The sequence below is a fragment of the Syzygium oleosum genome, unplaced genomic scaffold (assembly GCF_021117445.2).
Source record: "Syzygium oleosum isolate NSW1041296 unplaced genomic scaffold, Sole_v2.1 Sole_v2.37, whole genome shotgun sequence".
Lineage (NCBI taxonomy): Eukaryota > Viridiplantae > Streptophyta > Magnoliopsida > Myrtales > Myrtaceae > Syzygium > Syzygium oleosum.
The window spans coordinates 1,566,699-1,584,610 of record NW_026607521.1 but is presented as its reverse complement, the minus strand read 5'-3'; the positions used below and the strand labels follow the sequence as shown (position 1 = coordinate 1,584,610).

At 39.5% G+C, this 17,912-nt stretch overlaps 1 protein-coding gene and 1 pseudogene across 3 annotated transcripts; both read left to right on the top strand.

Annotated features, from left to right (window-relative positions):
- Window positions 1–4,844: 4,844 nt before the first annotated feature.
- Window positions 4,845–6,215, top strand: LOC115689749 (uncharacterized; annotated as a pseudogene).
- Window positions 6,216–12,292: 6,077 nt separating this feature from the next.
- LOC115661757 (BTB/POZ and TAZ domain-containing protein 3-like) lies at window positions 12,293–17,838 on the top strand. Of its 3 annotated transcripts, none has more exons than XM_056305289.1 (7): window positions 12,293–12,423; window positions 13,105–13,212; window positions 14,233–14,610; window positions 14,895–15,025; window positions 15,114–15,420; window positions 16,461–16,774; window positions 17,529–17,838. In XM_056305289.1, exons 3-7 carry the CDS (start codon window positions 14,284–14,286, stop codon window positions 17,656–17,658), a joined length of 1,209 nt encoding a protein of 402 aa, XP_056161264.1. In that variant the 5' UTR covers window positions 12,293–12,423; window positions 13,105–13,212; window positions 14,233–14,283; the 3' UTR covers window positions 17,659–17,838. The 3 variants fall into 3 exon arrangements, with proteins under 3 accessions (XP_056161264.1, XP_056161263.1, XP_056161265.1); XM_056305288.1 differs by having other exon boundaries at window positions 12,323–12,682; XM_056305290.1 differs by having other exon boundaries at window positions 12,329–12,626.
- The last annotated feature ends 74 nt before the right edge of the window (window positions 17,839–17,912 follow it).

Genomic DNA, 17,912 nt, shown 5'->3' with positions numbered 1-17,912 from the left:
CAAAATTCGACCAAAAAGTTTGCTATAGCCAAAGAAATGGGTAAAAAAAAAAATTCCCTTTCATGTGGATGATATAAGCCAAAGCCATGTTGGAGTTAAAATAAGAGGGACGCTCCAAAAAGGCATGTTTGTCGTCCACCAAAGCAAGTAACAACATGTTTTCTACAAACCAGGAATCTCTTTTTATTATTATTTTTTCTATTTCTCGATTATTGATTTCTTCGATCTGAAGTTGTTCTCTCACTTTCTTTTCTCTTTAACTAGACAAGTTTAACTGTCACGAAATTAAAATTAATAGAAATACAAAATTTGTAAGCTAAGATTGCCTGAGCTCAATAAGTTTTGTCCATACAAAAGCCAACATATTTGTTTTCTTCTCCTTCCTCACCACCTTTTTGTCCATGTAGGGCAAAATATTCTTTCCCTTCCAATTTCTCACCTTTTTTTCTCTTTATCAGGTAACCTTGTCATTTATTTAATCCCGCCCATATAGGATATAGATTTAGTATTCAAAAGAATGGACGATTTGTCAAGCATGAAATCCAGTAAAGATTATTGCTTCTTGCTTTTTTACAGTATCTCATGCATCAAATGGTAGAAGAAAAGTATCTCTTGCATAGATGATACTTCTTGCTTCATGTTGATCTGTAAAATACCAAAAAACATATCTTATTGTTGACCCAAGGACTAGTTGAATCATTATATATGCAATTACCATTCATTTATCTCCAATGAAAACCATACAATGCCCCTTCTAGCAAACTCATTTTAGTACCTTGTTTAGGGTTTTGGTGGTGTGATTTTTAGTTGGTTGACTATTTTGGGTGGTCAGCTTCGTATTTATGTATTGTCCTTAATAACTAATAAGTAGTTCCCAATTTATCAATCACTAGCATGTTTGGAATAACTTTTACTTTTTTGCTTGATTTAAATCTTGTAGTTTACGCACTTTGAACTGTTTGTAAATCCAAAACTCTTGAAACATTCATAAAACTCAATGTTAACAAGTAGACTCGCGCATAATTTTTCATATTTTCTTGAAATTTGAATAATATTTTAAATTTTGACAAGAAAGTAAAATTTTTTTTATTTAAATCCAAATAGACATGCACGCCTTTGAAACTGAGTTGATAAATGTTCAAACAAAATTAGTATGTTATAGTTCATCTTTCGGTGACATGCTCATAAGTTGACATCAAGGTAGTAAGTTTCACGTTTGTATATGTTGTGCATGATAATGCGTTACTGATCTCGATTTATACCGATAATTTGTCCATCAATATCGTATATTATGACTTTGAAATTATAGAAAAAAAAATCGGTAGATGTCCATATCACATTGGTAATTGCACATAAGCACTTGTAGATACCATCCAAATAACTTTAGCAACCATCCAAAAGTTTGCTAAATATCCAAAAAATTGATGACAATCTTTGAAATGCGTATAATTAGATGGCTGGTAAGTTCTTAATCAATACTAACTATTATAAACCAGTCATGGTAAATTATGCTTTTCAAATTATCAGGTTATGCTTTTCACCATTGAACTTAATTTCATGGAGTGGGATTCATTAAAATCGGGAAAAGTGCCAAAAAAGTCCTAAACCTTTTGCATTAGTGCCAATTTAGTCCTAAACCTTTTTTTGGTGCCAATTCAGTCCTAAACCTTTTGCATTGGTGCCAATTTAGTCTTAAACCTTTTTTTGGTGCCAATTAAGTCCTAAACCTTTTAAATTTGTGCCAATTCAGTCCTAAACCTTTTGTTTTTGTGCCAATTTAGTCCTTCAGGTCAATTTTGACCGGAATCTGCTGACGTAGACGCCTGCCGGCCGGCGGCTGGTCACCGGCGCCGACGTGGCGCTGACGTGGACAAATTAAATAATATTTTAATATTTTTTTGAATTTTTATTTTTTCCTTTTTTCTTCTTTTTTCCACTTTTTTTTTGGGTTTCTTCTTCATCTGGCCGGTCGCCGGTCCGGCGACCGGCCAGAGGCCAGTGGGCCGGCGAGCCTCGACCTCGCCGATCCGGCGAGGTGGGGCCTCGCCCAACCATGGCGAGGCTCGAGCCCCGCCGGAGGGCCGCGGCGAGGGCGAGCCTCGCCATGGTCGGACGAGGCCCCACCTCGCCGGATCCGCGAGGTCGGGCCTCGCCGGCGGCCGGGCGAGGCTCGACCTCGCTGAGATCCGGCGAGGTGGGGCCTCGCCCGACCATGGTGAGGCTCGGCCTCGCAGGGCGAGGTCGCCTCTCCCGGTGGCCGCGAGGTCGAGCTCGCCGGCCACGGGCCAGCTGAGCCGCTGGACCGGCGACCGACCGATGAAGAAGAAACCAAAAAAAAGTGGAAAAAAAAAGAAAAAAAGGAAAAAAAAAAATTCAAAAAATATTAAAATATTATTTAATTTGTCCACGCAGGCTGTTGATGACCGGCCACGGCCAAACAGCGTCCACGTCAAGAAATTCCGTCAAAATTGACCTAAGGACTAAATTGGCAAAAACAAAAGGTTTAGGACTGAATTGGCACCAATTTAAAAGGTTTAGGACTTAATTGACACCAAAAAAGGTTTAGGACTAAATTGGCACCAATGCAAAAGGTTTAGGACTGAATTGGCACCAAAAAAAGGTTTAGGACTAAATTGGCACTAATACAAAAGGTTTAGGACTTTTTTGGCACTTTTCCCCATTAAAATCTGATGGAGATTATGGACAAAGGGAAGAAAATTTCTTGTTTGGACCCGGGACAAGGCTTTTGATTATGTGAGTTCAACCCAAATCAATCCCTTTGATCGCATGGATATAGACCCGGAACTAGGCAAGAATTCCACATGTGGAGAATCTGTTTTTGGGGATCGCGGCTGGTAGAATTCTGCTAATACTAGTTGCACTCATGATGCAATTGCAACAGATAAACCCTTGTGGGTGATGGAGTAAAGCAATTTGATCCCCCCCAAAACAAAAAAGTCAAAAGTCAAATGTAAGTAATGTATATACAATATCCAGCTAACTCATGTACACGTTACTACCATAAAGGATTATAAGTTCCCAGAAATATTTTTGTTCTTTTTGAATCGGGATGAATCATACTTGTGGACAAGCATGGGTTTTTAAGATACAAGGACATCATAACAAACCTGAGCACCCAGTGTGCTCAAAATCAACATTGATGGGTCATGCATCCCAGAAATAGGAGAAGGCACCATAACTTTTGCGTGACACGACTGCCATGGAACACTGGTCAATGGTTGTGCCTGCTCGTTGACCGTCTCCTCGGCGATTCAAGCTGAAGCAACGGCGATTCTGGAAACCCTAAAATACTTTGTAAGCATCAGCGAAGTGAAGCTGCGTGAACTGAAGTTGAAACTTGAGACAGATCAATTTGATCTGGTAGCTGCAAGAATCGGTACTGCAGATCAAGCAAGTTGGGAAGCAACTACTCTTATCACCGAAGCCCAGGCCCACATGTAGAAATTCAATTACCTCCATATAGCCCATTGCAAGAGAGAAATTATCAATTCATGTGCTGGATTTTTGGATCATTGTGAAGTTACTCTTCTTGTCCGCCTCGCCGCCCGCCAACCCCCCCCCCCCCCCCCCACTTGCTCTCCCTTCAAGCTTTGCCTACCGAAGCTACACGTGTCAGGCTCAGGCTCTTATAGTTTCAGAGATCGCCCGTTTTTGGACGTAGTTCCCATGTTGGTCCTGTCGTCATCGTTGCTGCGGCGGTGAAACTCAATGCATTGAACGAGGTTTCGACTCTCCCCTCTTGTTCTGTTTCGGTCCCACCCAATTCATTGTTGGTGCACAACTGCACACGACCAAGGTCGTCTCATTCATTGAAAGCTGTTGTTTTCGTTCTCGTGAAAATTTAATTCACTTTTTGGACGGTCGCATTCCAAAAGCAGAAGAGAAGAATATTACAGTAACATCCCATATAGAAAATAACACGAGAGAGAATAGGAAGTGGACAGATGTCGCCTGCGTTAACACAACCAGACAAAGTCAGCCTGATTTCTGATGCAAGCAAAAGTTGGTGCGGAATTTCATGCAATTCAGAAGCCAAAACCATTGTCTTCGTTTGCTCTCCAACCCCCCACACCCCACCCACCACCCCCTTGCTTTTTCGTAGCTGAGGAAAGCCAGGCTGATTGAGAAACCCCAAAAAGAAAGTTCTCCCCATATCATGCTTAAGTTCAACCCTACTTTATTCCCAATCTTGCTTTTATTTGGGCATTCATATATCCATTTGTGGGCTTGGATGACTTGTTTTCAAATATGCCGATCAATTTTCATTCCCCTTTACCTTCTCTGTAATGCGATCCATTACTTTTTTTCCTTTTATATATGTGTGGAGGTTTTTGGATAATTTATGAGTTCATAGGCACTACGTAATTCACAATCAATATCTTTAACAAGACAAAAGCATCTAAAAGATATCGCACATCTGAAACAGCGATGATAAATCAGTTTGGCTCGAACATCAAAATCAGAAAATGAATACGCACAAGTAGATACCTTAAGCGTAAGAAACCATCTCGATTTGCTCTATCATCAAATGCAAATAATGTCACGATTTGCTCTATCATCAAATGCATATAATGTCCTATTTATTCCAGTGATTCATAAAGTTTTGCCTCTCGTTTTATATGATTTATTAAGAGGTATTATAATTCGATTGTATGTCATCAAATGTATATAATTCCATATTTATTCCAATAATTCATAAATCAATTTGGCTCGAACATCAAAATCAGAAAATGAATATACACTTATGGATAAGGACAAATATTTTGGTTGGTCATGTCTTTGTGCAGATATTTCTCAGTGACAAGTTGTTGCCAATCCTAGTGATGCTGGTGTTTCTTGCCGGGATCATAAAAAATGCGAAGACGACACTGTCACTTACTTTCTCGAGCCTTTCGATGCTCAAGGAGGTGGTGAACCCAATTGAAGGTTTCCTTCACAAGTTCGGTAAAGAACTCGATGTTCTAGGAGATGGATATTTTGATGAGGAAGAAGCAAAGCTTGTCAAAAGCATCGTGGTGAAGCATGCTTACCTCCTCCATCATATAGCTTCGGTCTTCATCGGAGATCTCATGTTCAAATGTAGAAAATGCGAAATGTGCCGCGAATAATTCCACAAAGTTTCTATAATGGATGCGTTAAGGGTGATGACAGTCAAACTCCATTTTATTTACGAGGTGCTCTATACAAAAGCATTTGTATTACGTTGCAAGTGGAGCTATATTTTCCGCTTCATAGCCTTCATTGACATTGCGACGGCCTTCGTCTTGTTCAATTGTTTCAAGAAGCATTGGCTCCACAAACTTGATGTGGAAATTATTTATTCCCTTTTCTTTTCTTTTTTTTTTCAGAGGAATTGCTCTTGATGTGATAACTCTGTTCATGCTCATTTCCTCCTATTGGACTATTGCCATTATTGAGCGGTGCATGTGGTTCGACAAAGAACCAGCTAACCTAGATTCATTTGTCAACAAGTTAAAATCCGCCATTTATGATTTGAGGAAGCCTCGATTCGCCATATGTGAAGTAGATCCAAATGCCAATGTTACATACGTGGTCTTACATACACCGTTGATATTTCTAAGGTGGTCGAAATCCATCTCTGCTTGCAACCTTTTATCCGAGGAGAGTCCAAGAAAGATATTCATGCTCGATAGATTAAAGGACAGTCCAAGAAAGATGTACAAGCGCAATTGGTGCTTGGGCATCATCAATTTTTCTAATAGTTGCAGTTTCCCATTCGGTATGGCTAAGAAGACCATCTCTTATTTCCATCAAGCTGGTGAGACAATCACTGAATGTGATTATGAAGTATGTGTCCAAGAATCCCTTTATTAGGAAGTTATGGATTTTTATCTTTAAAGAGGGGAGACGTGAATCTCATAATGCGAATGATCTGACGGAGGTGAGAAAGAAATTTGAGTCTAGAGGTAATCTATTTCTCGAGAGTAGACTGAGGGATATCGATTGCACGAATCTTTTAGTACATGTCATCGGGGCTACTTATGATGCCAGATTATAGCCTGGCATCTTGCTACTGAAATGTGGTATAGCACAGAGAAACTCACAGCTAGAAATGAAGTAAGGGAATTTGGTAAGATCCTCTCCAACTACATGTTATAGTTTGTATTTAATCAGTCTAATATGGTGTCTGCTGTGCGCAGGCATTGCCCAATAAAGATAAGGAGACATTGTAAGACCTAGAGCACGTCTTCAATAATGCTGCGTCCATGGATGTGGAGAAGGCACGCATGGAACTGTTTGAGCGTGGTGTGAATCCCACGTTCACTGGTATCGGAGATCCATGGGTCATCTTCGAGGGGATCAAATTGACTCAAACGAGCTGTCTTTTGTGGCAACTCATATCAAGGGAGAGAGGTTCGACCAAAGCATATCAAGGGAGAGGTACATGTGCAGGTGCCGAGCAAAGGCGGAGAGCTTCTAAATTTTGTTTGGTTGTTGATGACTCGTTTCAGTTGTTTCTACAAAACCTAAATTGAGCATGTACTATGAGGAATACTGGTTTGACTTGTTTCATCCGCATCAGAAAAGGGTAAATAAGGCTACAACAACGATAAGTAATAACAATATAGGATGTCGGAATAATGTTATTTGTGTCAAATCAATGAAAACTCGTCATTAAGGATAATCAAAAGGGTTAGGGTGGGGATGGGTCTGAGCTTCTCTTTCAATTTCATTTTTGGGGTCTAGCCATATCAGTAATTCACAAATTAAATGTATAGACAAAAAGTGGGCCCCATCGCCGCCCCATCGCCGCCCCACTTGCACTTGCACTTGCACTTGCACTTGCACTGCTTTTGCCCCAAAAATGATACACGTGTCAGTTTCTGATTGGTTGGAAGATCTTCCTTCCGGACACATTTCCCGTGTTGGCTTGGGCATGCCGCAATCGTTTCGGTCCACCCAATTCTTTCTTCCCCCCCCCCTCTTTTTTTTTTTGTGCTTTGTTTTATTTTTCCATTAATCCATAGTCAAGTTTATGGAATTTGCGCGGTTAATTTGCGGTTGCCTATGCCATTCATTTGCAATCACTTCGACAATTTTAATTGGTGTCCAATTCATAGTATCTGGTACATGTATACTCGCGCAATCTTTATTTTTATGGTTTATGTTCGGTACATCTGATAAGATATTAGCCAGTCGCCAATTGACACTGAACAATCCGTCTAAGTTCCAACAATATGAAAAAAAGAATCATGTTAGATGTTTTGCTGCTTTTTCAACAAGTGAAACATTTCGCTGTTTCCGATCATATAAAAATTAATACTTGTCCTCATCATGAATCAATCGTCTCCATTATTGGGTGCTTCAATTTCTTCAAATCATGCAAAGAAAAAAATTAAGTTTAATTGACGTCGGAATGAAGTCGGGCGCCGCCCCTCCGCCGAGAGCCACTAATTTAAGCACACAGCCAACACCTTCATCCCAAATAAAAAAAAATTATAAACAACTAAAAAGTTACAATAAATTTATCCTACGATGGTTTAGAAGGATTATTAGGGATAACATAAGAAACTGCCGACTGCATAATGCGTTTCGAGCATGTTCTTTTCTCGAAGTTCGTGACGAGAGATAGATTTGAACTGCGCATATGCTTGTTTAGTAGTCCATCAATTTTTCAATTTTTTTTTTTGTGTTTAGGATAAGGTTTAGAATGTATAGAACAAATGAAAAAGGTGGAGTTCCTAGTTGTCTTCATAAAGAGACAATTGCAATCACCTTGGATAATCTAGGTAAATAGGAGCTTCCCATTCCTGTGCATTCATTAGTTACATAAACCATTTAGTTGACCGCAAAAACAAAAAAAAACCCATAAAAAGGTAAAAATTGTTCAATTATCCTTGGGACTCGGGTTCCTTTTAGGTCGGTTTCGGGGTTTCGGGTTAGGTCATGATTTTGCACCGATGATTTGATTTGACTCGATCTTGGTTATTCTCTAGTCGATGCACATTTTTTCTTACCTAGATTTTGCATAAACCGTTGCAATAAAATAGGATGCAAAAAAATATACTAATGATCGAAGGATGATAAGATGCGGGTCGAGTCTCGAGTGATGACATCGGGAATTCAATTCGTGTCGTTCTCCTGAGAACTATATACGATGATTTTACCAATTTCACAAACTCTATGTTTGGCAAATCCTACTCACTTGCATGAACGCCCTAATTAAAATGCATGTAAGATGCATTCACCTTTTGGATTGTTCATTTATACGTATCTGAAAGTCATGAGGCATATACTAATGACAAATAACAAAAGCTCGTCTTTATCCCAAACGAAGAAGGAAAAAAAACAATTTCCTTAAATCAATTTCCCATTTCGAGACATATTTATTAATTTTTAGAGACCGAGTTACGTTACTAAATCAATTTCCCATTCCGAAAAGCAATGTGCTCAGAATGAAGATTTAGGTGAATCCACCGACACAAAAATCATTCGGCTACACTTTGTCTTTTGAAAACAACAAAAACATGTGGGATTAGACTATATCGTGTCAACGATCAGCCCTAATCACGGTGGAATAATTCCGTCATATTGAATAAATGAGCAAGCGGTCTTAAAATCGAAACGACCAATGCATCATGGGTAAGTCGTGTCTATTTGATTCAACACAAGTTTAAGCTCGAACATTAGCTTTATACACTAAGCATCAATCATGTCAAAAGGGTATATAAGACATTAGACACGGACAACAATACGTCATTACGTAACGTGTCGGAATAATGTCATCGTGTCGTGCCAATAAACTTGTCATTAGGGAGAATCGAAAGGGCAGGGTGGGGGGATGGCCCTAAGCTTCACTTCAATTACATTTTTGTGGTCCGGTCATATCGGTAAGTCCCAATCGAAAGTATAGACAAAAGCGGGTCCCATTCACTATACTTTCTTCTGAAAAATCGGAAATTATCATTCATATGTTGAATTTGGAACATTGTTTAAGCTGTCCCCCTTGTCCGTCTCGCCGCCCCCCACTTTGCTCTCGCTTTGCCTACCGGTGCTACACGTGTCGGGCTCTGATTGCTTAATGGATCTACCCTTTGGACGTATTTCCCAAGTTCCCATGTTGGTTCGATCGTTATTGTTGTTGTCACGATAAATTCAATGCCTTTTTCGAAAAAAAAAATAATGCCTTTGTTGCGAAAAAGTACATTTAGAATGTTTATTTTGCGAAAAATTCTAAAATTTGAAAAATGATTAATTATATCATTTAGAATATTAACTGACGAGAAATATTTTTATTATTGAGGTAATTTATATTTAATTATTTTTATGGATGATGAAAATATTATTCATTTATTTACTTTTTAAAGTAATATAAAGAATCATTTTTCGAAAAATACTTAATTTTTGAAATTTTTCGTGAGATAAACGTATTCTTAATTCACGTTGGAATGAAATTGAGCGATTGGCCTCCTAATTTAAGCACACAACCAACACCTTTATCCCAACATAAAAATAAAATAAAATAAACAATTAAAAAGTTCCAATAAATGTATCCCATGCAGGTTTTTCTTTTTTGGTCAGAACCCATGCTGGTTCAGAAAGTGCGGGGATAGCATAAGAAACTGCCAACTGCAAAATGCTGATCGCGAAAGTTCTCTTGTCGAAGTTCGTGATGAGGAGAGAGATATGAACTGCACGTATGATTGTCTCATAAGCCATCAATTTTTTTTTCTCGGTTTTTAAAATCCTGGATAAATTAAATTATAGAATGTACAAAATATAGAAAGAGGTGGTGAAGTTACAAGTTGTCGTCATAAAGAGACAATTGCAATCGCCTAGGATAATCTTAGCTAAAGAGGAGCTTCCTATTCTCGTGCGTAATCTTAGAAAAAATTTCAAATAAGGATCAAAAGTGCTATCGTTTTCTTAAACAAAAATTTGAAGTGGACATTATTTTAAATAAGGATCTGAAGTAGCCAAATCGTTTCAAATAAGGACTTTGACTGGCCGGTGACTATTCTGGCCATCGGAGAAGGGTATTTTGGTAAAAAAAATTAAAGTATATATATATTTTAATTTTTTTCTTTTTCTTTTTTTTTTCTTTCCCCTATTTTTCCCTCTTCCCTCCCTGGCCATCATTGGTGACCTCTGCTGACCTCAGCCCTCGCTTGGGCGAGCGACCCTCGGCCTTGCTGGCCCCTCGCCAGCCCAAGCGAGGGCGAAGGCCGCCATTGCCGGCGTCGGGCGAGGAGCACCCTCGCCCACCAGGCCATCGCCGGCTCTCGAGCGAGGGCAACTCTCGCTGGAGTCCGGCGACCTCCGCCAGCAATGGCCGACGGCTGGCGGAGGTAGATGGAAAAGAAAAAAGAAAAAGAAAAGGAAAAGAAAAAAATAGAAAAAGGAAAAAAAAGAAAGAAAAAAAGGAAAGAAAAATTCTAAAAATTTAAATGACGAAAATGCCCTTCAGCCAGGAAGGTGAAGCCCTTCTCCGAGATTAATATGGCCACTTCAGGTCCTTATTTAAAAAAATGAGGGTACTTCATACCTTTATTTGAGAAAAAGAGGGCATTTCGTGCTTTTATTTGGAATTTTCCCTACACCTCATATAGATTTTTGTTATTTGACCAAAAAAAAATCCATAAAAAAGGCAAATTGGGATCAAGTTCCTTTTTAAGTCGCATTTCGAACTCGGGTTAGATCCTCATTTTGCACCGACGATTTGGTTTGACTAAAATTTGGTTATTCTCGAGTAGAAGTGGCTTTTATCTCACTCCTAGATTTTGCATAAATCTTTGCAATCGAATAGGGAGCAAAAAAGATAACAATCAAAGGAAAATGAGATGCGAATCGAGTCTCAAGTGACAATACAGGGAATTCAATTTGTGCCGTGCTACTAAAAAATATACAATGATTCTACTTAATTTCGAATACTCTAAGTTTGGCAAATCCTTCCTCTCGAGTGCTTTCGAAATTATTAAATAACCTTCCATTATTTTCTGCTATAATTCAAGGCGTAGGTTTAAGTACTCTCACATTTACAAGGTCCGGCTTCTTTTAATGGTTTAATCAATGCTTGACGGAAATATATTTCCATGTATCGTATAGATACACTTAAACGCAATAAATAATCCCAAAAAAAGGTAAATACAATCTAATAATAGTATCACCTAAAAAGGGAAAAACAAAAGAGAGAGTAAGAAGTGGATATACCTCTCCAGCTTTAACACGACCAGACAAAAAATTGCAAAGCTCAGCCTGATTTTTTGGGTGCAAACAAAAGTCAAGTGGGGAATTTCATGCAAATTCAGAAAGCCAAAAACCATTTTCGTCCTCTACTTTAATTTTAAGGAATTTTTCAGAGCAAATTATAGCACTATTAGGTGCACCATACGTGGGCTTTGGATATACTTTACTTCATCTTTATTGGCTTATTATCACCACATTTCCTCGCTTCCTCAAATCAATCTTTTTCATGTACGCCCATCATTTTCTTCCCCCTTTATCTTCTCTACAACGCGTTCCCTTTTCCTATGTCCTTAATATATTCATACGGGATTGTTCTGGACATATCGTGGGTTCGTAATTGCCACGAAATTCACAATCGATATCTTCAACCAGACGAAAAGCATTTAAAAAGATCTCGACGCCTAGATGACATGTGATTGCTGAGATTTTTACCCCTCACATCACGTGGTCTTAGGAAGGGGTATTATGACTCGATAAATCAATCATTCATTTACTTAAAAAGTGAGCATTCTCAAAAAGAATTAAAAGAATAATAGATAGAAAAATGGGGTTAATTTCAGAAAAAAAATATCGACTTTACTTTGAGTGACAATTCTGATCTAAACTTATTTTTGTCTCAATAAAAAGCATAAATTTTTAATCGAGTCCCAAATCTGGCCCAAACAAATCTGACCCTTATGATGTGAAATTGTTCAGGTCAGATTTGAGATTTAAGTGAAAGTTAAAAGCTCGTGTCATAATTGTTACTTAAGATAAAATTGGTGCTTTTTTGTTTTTGAATTAGGCCGAAAAAAACATATGGTAAGACCAAGAATGGCTATGGGAAATATATATATATATATATATATGTATATATATATATATATGGACAGATGTGACAAATATTGGGGGTACGTACGCAGATGGTGATGCAAGCGGAGACCGACCGTGTCTCGCTTTTTTCCGTCCGCCACAAAAAATTATTAAAATAAATCAAACAAAAAACAAACAACTGCTTAAATAAAAATAATAAATAAATAAATAAATGAACGACAACAACAAATGAAATATAAAAGTGATCCATCTTTTCTCCCGAAAGATATCATCAGCCTCCCTTCCTTCCTTTCCTCCCTTCCGCGTCCGCCATTAATGGAAGCACCTCCTTCCTCCCACTGATCACTCCCCCCACTTCTCGTGTCCTCGTCGCCAACCCAGGTCTCCCTCTCTCCCTCTCCCTCTCTCTCTGTCTCAGCTTCTGCTCCGTAGCTTTCGCTTCGCCGCTCGTCGCGCGTCTCTCGTCCGTACGGTCCGAGCGGGACCCGGTTCTTCCCCGGGCCCCTCGATGATGACCGGCGCGACGGAACCGGACGTTGTCCTTGCGGCTTGAATCGCTTCTTCGGCGATCGTTTCCGATCGCGGTAATTCTCTCCGGAGCGTTTCAATCCGGAGCCCGAAGCCTGTCGTTCATCTTTAAGTTCGTTCCTCAATTTTTCTTCTTCTTCTTTTTTGCTCTGCATGTCGTGTCGGAATAGCGATTCCGGTGGGTTTTTTGTTTTGCCCTGTTCTGCTGCGATTTCGTCACCTGGAAATGGTCGTTGTCCTCGTCGGACCATCGATGCATGTATCCCGTAGCTCGAAATTGAGACCGCATTTCGCGTTTTCGGAGTTCTGTCGAGGCGAATGATGTCTGGTTCTGTTGTTACCAGGATAGGTGATGATGTCGACGTCGTATAATATCTTTTGGGTTGTGCTTAGCTGCTTGTTGATTTCTAGAGGGTTCTATTGGCTCCTGTGCAGTGGAAAATTATAATCTCGATTAATCATTATTTTAATGTTTTAATTATTTATGAACTTTTTTGCTTTTTGTATATATTTTTTTTTCGTATTTCGTTTCAGGTTCTTTAGCTGCTGTTTTTGTACAACGTTAGATTCAGGTGGACTCGTGTTGAAGAGAGCAAATCTCAGATTTTTTTTGTGAAGATTTGCATCTGCCTTTGCTCTAAGGTAGGGTAGGCAACACCTTGTCTTCTGCAGTGATTGCTTCTCTAGATACAGTAGATGCCGCTGTTGCTGGAGCTAGAAATTGGATTGGAGTGCATGGAAAAGGAATTTAGTCGGTTGAATTGAATGCTAGTCAGTCGGACGGAAGGAACCTTGTCATTAAAATGATTTGGCGCAGAAAACAATTGTAGTTGAGAAAGTTTTATATTTTTTTGTTGGGGCTTGCATTCGACTACAAACCGTGTCTCTCTGTCATTCTTAATTACTAGATGATGGTTAAGAGTTAAAGAGCACATCAAGATTGGAATTCCCTCCTTGCCTCGTGTGGTCCGACGGAGGCAAACGTAGTAAGCGAAAATTGACAGGGCACAACGGCCGATGTCCTACATTGGTTGGTCATTCAGCAATTTTGCCGTCTTATGAGGTGGTGGTTAGTGAATGCTAAATGGCTATTATGTCGTGGCAAATAAGTTTTGTCTTCTGACATTGATCAGGGTCATGATGCCACTCAAAATGTCAACAGTGTTCTGTCTGTGTTTATGCCCTTTATTATGTCTAGATTTGTTGAACCAGCGGATCCAAACTCTGGCATGCGTTTGATTCACTAGTTTCTTACTGAAGTATGCGGAATTACACTCTATAAGATTAGCTGTTATTCGATTCGGTAGCTTCTTACTGCTGTTGGTGATGAAACATAATTGTGCATCTTATGCATCGTCTGGGTCTGACATCCCAACAAAGGCATCTAGAGGTGAATAAAAGCAGAGACCTTGCAGCTAGGCAATCTGGAGTTTTATTTAGGGAAACCTTTGGAATCTAACAGCTGGGTAATCCGCGACCCCCACAAGTAACCAATGAGATAAACCTCAAAAATGAAAATGCTCTTTTAAGATTTATGTTGGGGGGTCAATTTCTTGATAACGGAATTCTTCCAACTAGCCAATGCAATTCTAAGGAGGTTGGATTCTTTCTCTTTTCTCTGTAAGGAAGTATCTATAATCTTGCTACTTTTTTACCCTGCAGATCCTCTTGCAAAAGTGTCAACTAGTATTTTCTCCTAAAGTTCCAAAGCTGATGGCTTCACCAGATGTTGATTCTCCCTGGTCGGCCTCTGTAGGTGAAACATTCTGCGGTTATTTTAATATTGAACTGGAGGAAGCAGATCCAGCAGATATTTCACCTCCCACTCCGTCCTCCTCCAATAACTGTAATATCCCCAAACCGCCTTCTCCCCCTGTTAAAACCTTTACAAGATCCAGCCATGCAAGACTTCCGGATTGTAGCTCAGTCCCCAAAGAAACAAAACATACATGGGACAGCCTTTTCATGGATGGATATGGCACAGATGTTTACATTTTTATGGAAGAAAATTCATTTATTGTGGCACATTCCAGTATTCTGGTGAGTTAATTACACTTCCTTTGCCCTTCCCTGATGTTTTTATTTCAGTTCCTTGTAGATGTTGTATGAGTCATGATGATGTAGAGATGATCTGGACTGGCATATGATTTTAGTGTATATTTTAGACACTGCCTTCCATAATTTGTTGATCAATCTATCTGTTTCTTTAATTGGGAAGGCAGTCTAGTGGGGCTCATTGAGCAAATTGCATTGCGACCATCAATTCAGAGAGATAAATACTGTGGTTCAAGATTTAGGCTTACCAATTAATTTCTTCCATGCAGTCCGCTGCGTCGCCAGTGCTTCGTAATATATTGCATCAATCGACGGTTAGGAATGGTATGAAGTACATCAGGATTCGTGGGGTTCCTAATGAAGCTGTCCAAGCGTTCATTCGCTTTCTTTACTCATCCTGGTATGATGACTATCCTCTCTATTTTAGTTTTTCCCCTCATCCAGTTGTCTGGATTATTTGTTCTAATATTATATAAATCTGGATGCAGCTATGAAGAAGAAACGATGAAGAAGTATGTTCTCCATTTGCTGATTCTATCGCACTCCTATTCAGTTCCATCATTGAAAAGGGTTTGTACTCACTATCTGGAGTATCACTGGCTGACCAAAGAAAATGTTGTAGATGTGCTCCAGTTAGCTAGGTACTGCGATGCACCGAGGCTTTCCCTCTTTTGTATCCGCATGGTTCTGAAGGACTTCAAAAGTATATCCTTGACTGAAGGTTGGAAAGTAATGAAGCGTGCTAATCCTGCTCTTGAACAGGAGATCCTAGAGGTGGTTGTTGAAGTAGATTCTGTAAGTCTATTTTGCTCCTTTCTTGGAGTAGCCTTTGCCGTTTCCCAAATGTAAGAGTTGGTATAGGCCAAGCTGTGGTATTTGGCATAATTACATGGAGGGAGGTGATCTATAAAGTCATTTAAAAAACGAAGACTTTCATGATAGGTTTAAAGAAAACCCAAGCAGCATGGGAATCATTTTGCATGTCCGATCTACTCATAGCATGATAGTAGGTCATTGAATGTTATGTGCTTATGGATCATAATGTGCAACTCATGCGAATGTCATTACTACATTTACGTGGAGTTCGAAGTGAGGATTACAAACTTGAAATAGTACAATCGTATTCACAGTGACATCTACTACTCGCAGTGAATGTTTTTATTCTGCTGATTCATGAGATACATAAGTAACGGAACTATCTATAACTTTGCGGATCTTTGCTACTGTGTTATTTGTATTGCAATGGACCATGGTTCGTTACAGATCTTTAGCTGCTACTGCTGCTGCTACTACTAGGAGTAGTAAAAGTTCCCACATAGATGGGGTGGGTCTCATCAGTTCTAGATTTATATGAGGGTTTCGCTAGTTTATGTCTTCTACGTTATCCTTTTCCCCCTCGATTTAGCCTCTCGCATAAAACAGCCTTGGAAAATTTTCTCGAGATTTTTCTCAATTTTATGCTTGTGTTTCCTTCTTTAGATGCCCTAGAATTAAGAGATGCTTCAGCTCTATCTGATCTTCTTTTTACAATAGCATCAACATTTTGATCTTAGCCTCTTCCAAGTCCTTCATAGCAAAGAATCACTGAATGTCTACATTCTTATCTCTTTGGTTACGATATTCTTCGCATCAAGTTCCTCTGGTTGCTATTGAACATGGTTGTGATTTCACCTTTATCAACATGACAACCGGATTGATTCCTGGAAGATAGGTCATTACTTCTCCCTTACGAAATAACTATGGATCATTCTCATATTGGTGGATATGTTACTGTCATGATAAAGTTAACTGTCAAGAATTTTTTGCATTGCGGTCTTATGACTACTGTTGTGCAGAGGAAACAAGAGAGGCTGAGGAAAATAGAAGAGAGACAGGTATACTTGCAACTTTACGAGGCCATGGAAGCCCTCCTTCACATATGCAGAGATGGTTGCCGGACGATTGGACCACGCGACAAACTCCTCAGAGCATCGCAGCCTGCCTGTGGATTCCCTGCTTGTAAAGGACTTGAGACCTTAGTACGCCATTTTTCGAGTTGCAAGGTCCGCGTTCCTGGAGGATGTGTTCACTGCAAGCGCATGTGGCAGCTTCTTGAACTGCACTCTCGGATGTGTACTGAGCCTGATGATTGCAAGGTTCCTCTCTGTAGGTAAGTCAAAGAACTTCTATGTTTGTCACCTCAATTTTAACCTGGAAAAGTTTTAGATGGATGCAGGGCGTGTCCAAGTGTGACTGCCCATGATGTATGGGTTGTTTTTCATTCACGTAATTTTTTTTGGTCTGCCCTAGTCTCTCTCTCTCTCTCTCTCTCTCTCTCTCTCTCTCTCTCTCTCTCTCTCTAGGACTTTTACTCTGCCTCTTTGTTGAGGTGGGAGTCGAATTCCACACTTGAAACTAAACGTCCGAACCCACCAACACTTGAAACTGACTGACTTTTACTCAGCCTCTCTGTATAGGTGGGAGTCGAATCCCACACTCGAAACTAAACGTCCCACCTCACCTCACCTTACCAAATTCCCTTACCATTGGGCCACGGGCCCAATGGGTTCATTCACCTAATTAATTAGGTCCTAAATAGCATTGAATATTGAGCAAAACTCGCTTCAGATGATCAAGTGAGAATTGCATTGCTGACTCGTAAGTTTGCATTTCAAGTGTCTTGCACGGAAAAGAGTCCAACACTGATTTAAAGAAACTGGTTGATGAGTCAAAACTTTTAAAGGCAAGAGTGTTTTTCTGCGCAAATGATTCTTCAATGATTTAAAATTAAGTGATTATGCGAGATGCATATGGGGGCTGAGTCATCTTATTGGGGTGTAGAATTGAAGAGCAGTACCTCCGTTGAACTGATTTGTATTTGTGAAATTGATGGCTCTACATTGCGTCTCTTTTGCTTTTGCCAGGCAATTTAGGGTGAAGATTCGGCACCAAAGCAAGAAAGATGATTTCAAGTGGAAAACGTTGGTCAACAAAGTGATTGCAGCTAAGAATGCATTGGGACCATTCTCTGCTCGGTGCTCTGGTTTATTGTGATACCTTTGTATCTTAAGAAGCCATGCTTGTCCACAAGTTTGATTCATCCCAATTCAAAAAGAATAAAAGTATTGCTGGGAACTTATAGTTTCTTTTTTATACTATAAGTCTTTACTGTGACCTGTACATTAGTTAGCTGGATAGTGTAAATACATTACTTAACATTTGACTTTTAGCTTCTTCTTTTTAATCAGGTTGCTTCGCTCCATCAATCACAACGCTTTATCTTTTGGAATTGTATCTTGAGTGCAACT

Excerpts from the sequence above, each read along its gene's own strand:
- LOC115661757 (XM_056305289.1), top strand. The coding sequence starts at position 14,284 with ATGGCTTCACCAGATGTTGATTCTCCCTGGTCGGCCTCTGTAGGTGAA. Across the intron at positions 15,026-15,113 it reads CGCTTTCTTTACTCATCCTG|CTATGAAGAAGAAACGATGA; the intron begins GTATGATGACTA and ends ATCTGGATGCAG. Across the intron at positions 15,421-16,460 it reads TGGTTGTTGAAGTAGATTCT|AGGAAACAAGAGAGGCTGAG; the intron begins GTAAGTCTATTT and ends ACTGTTGTGCAG.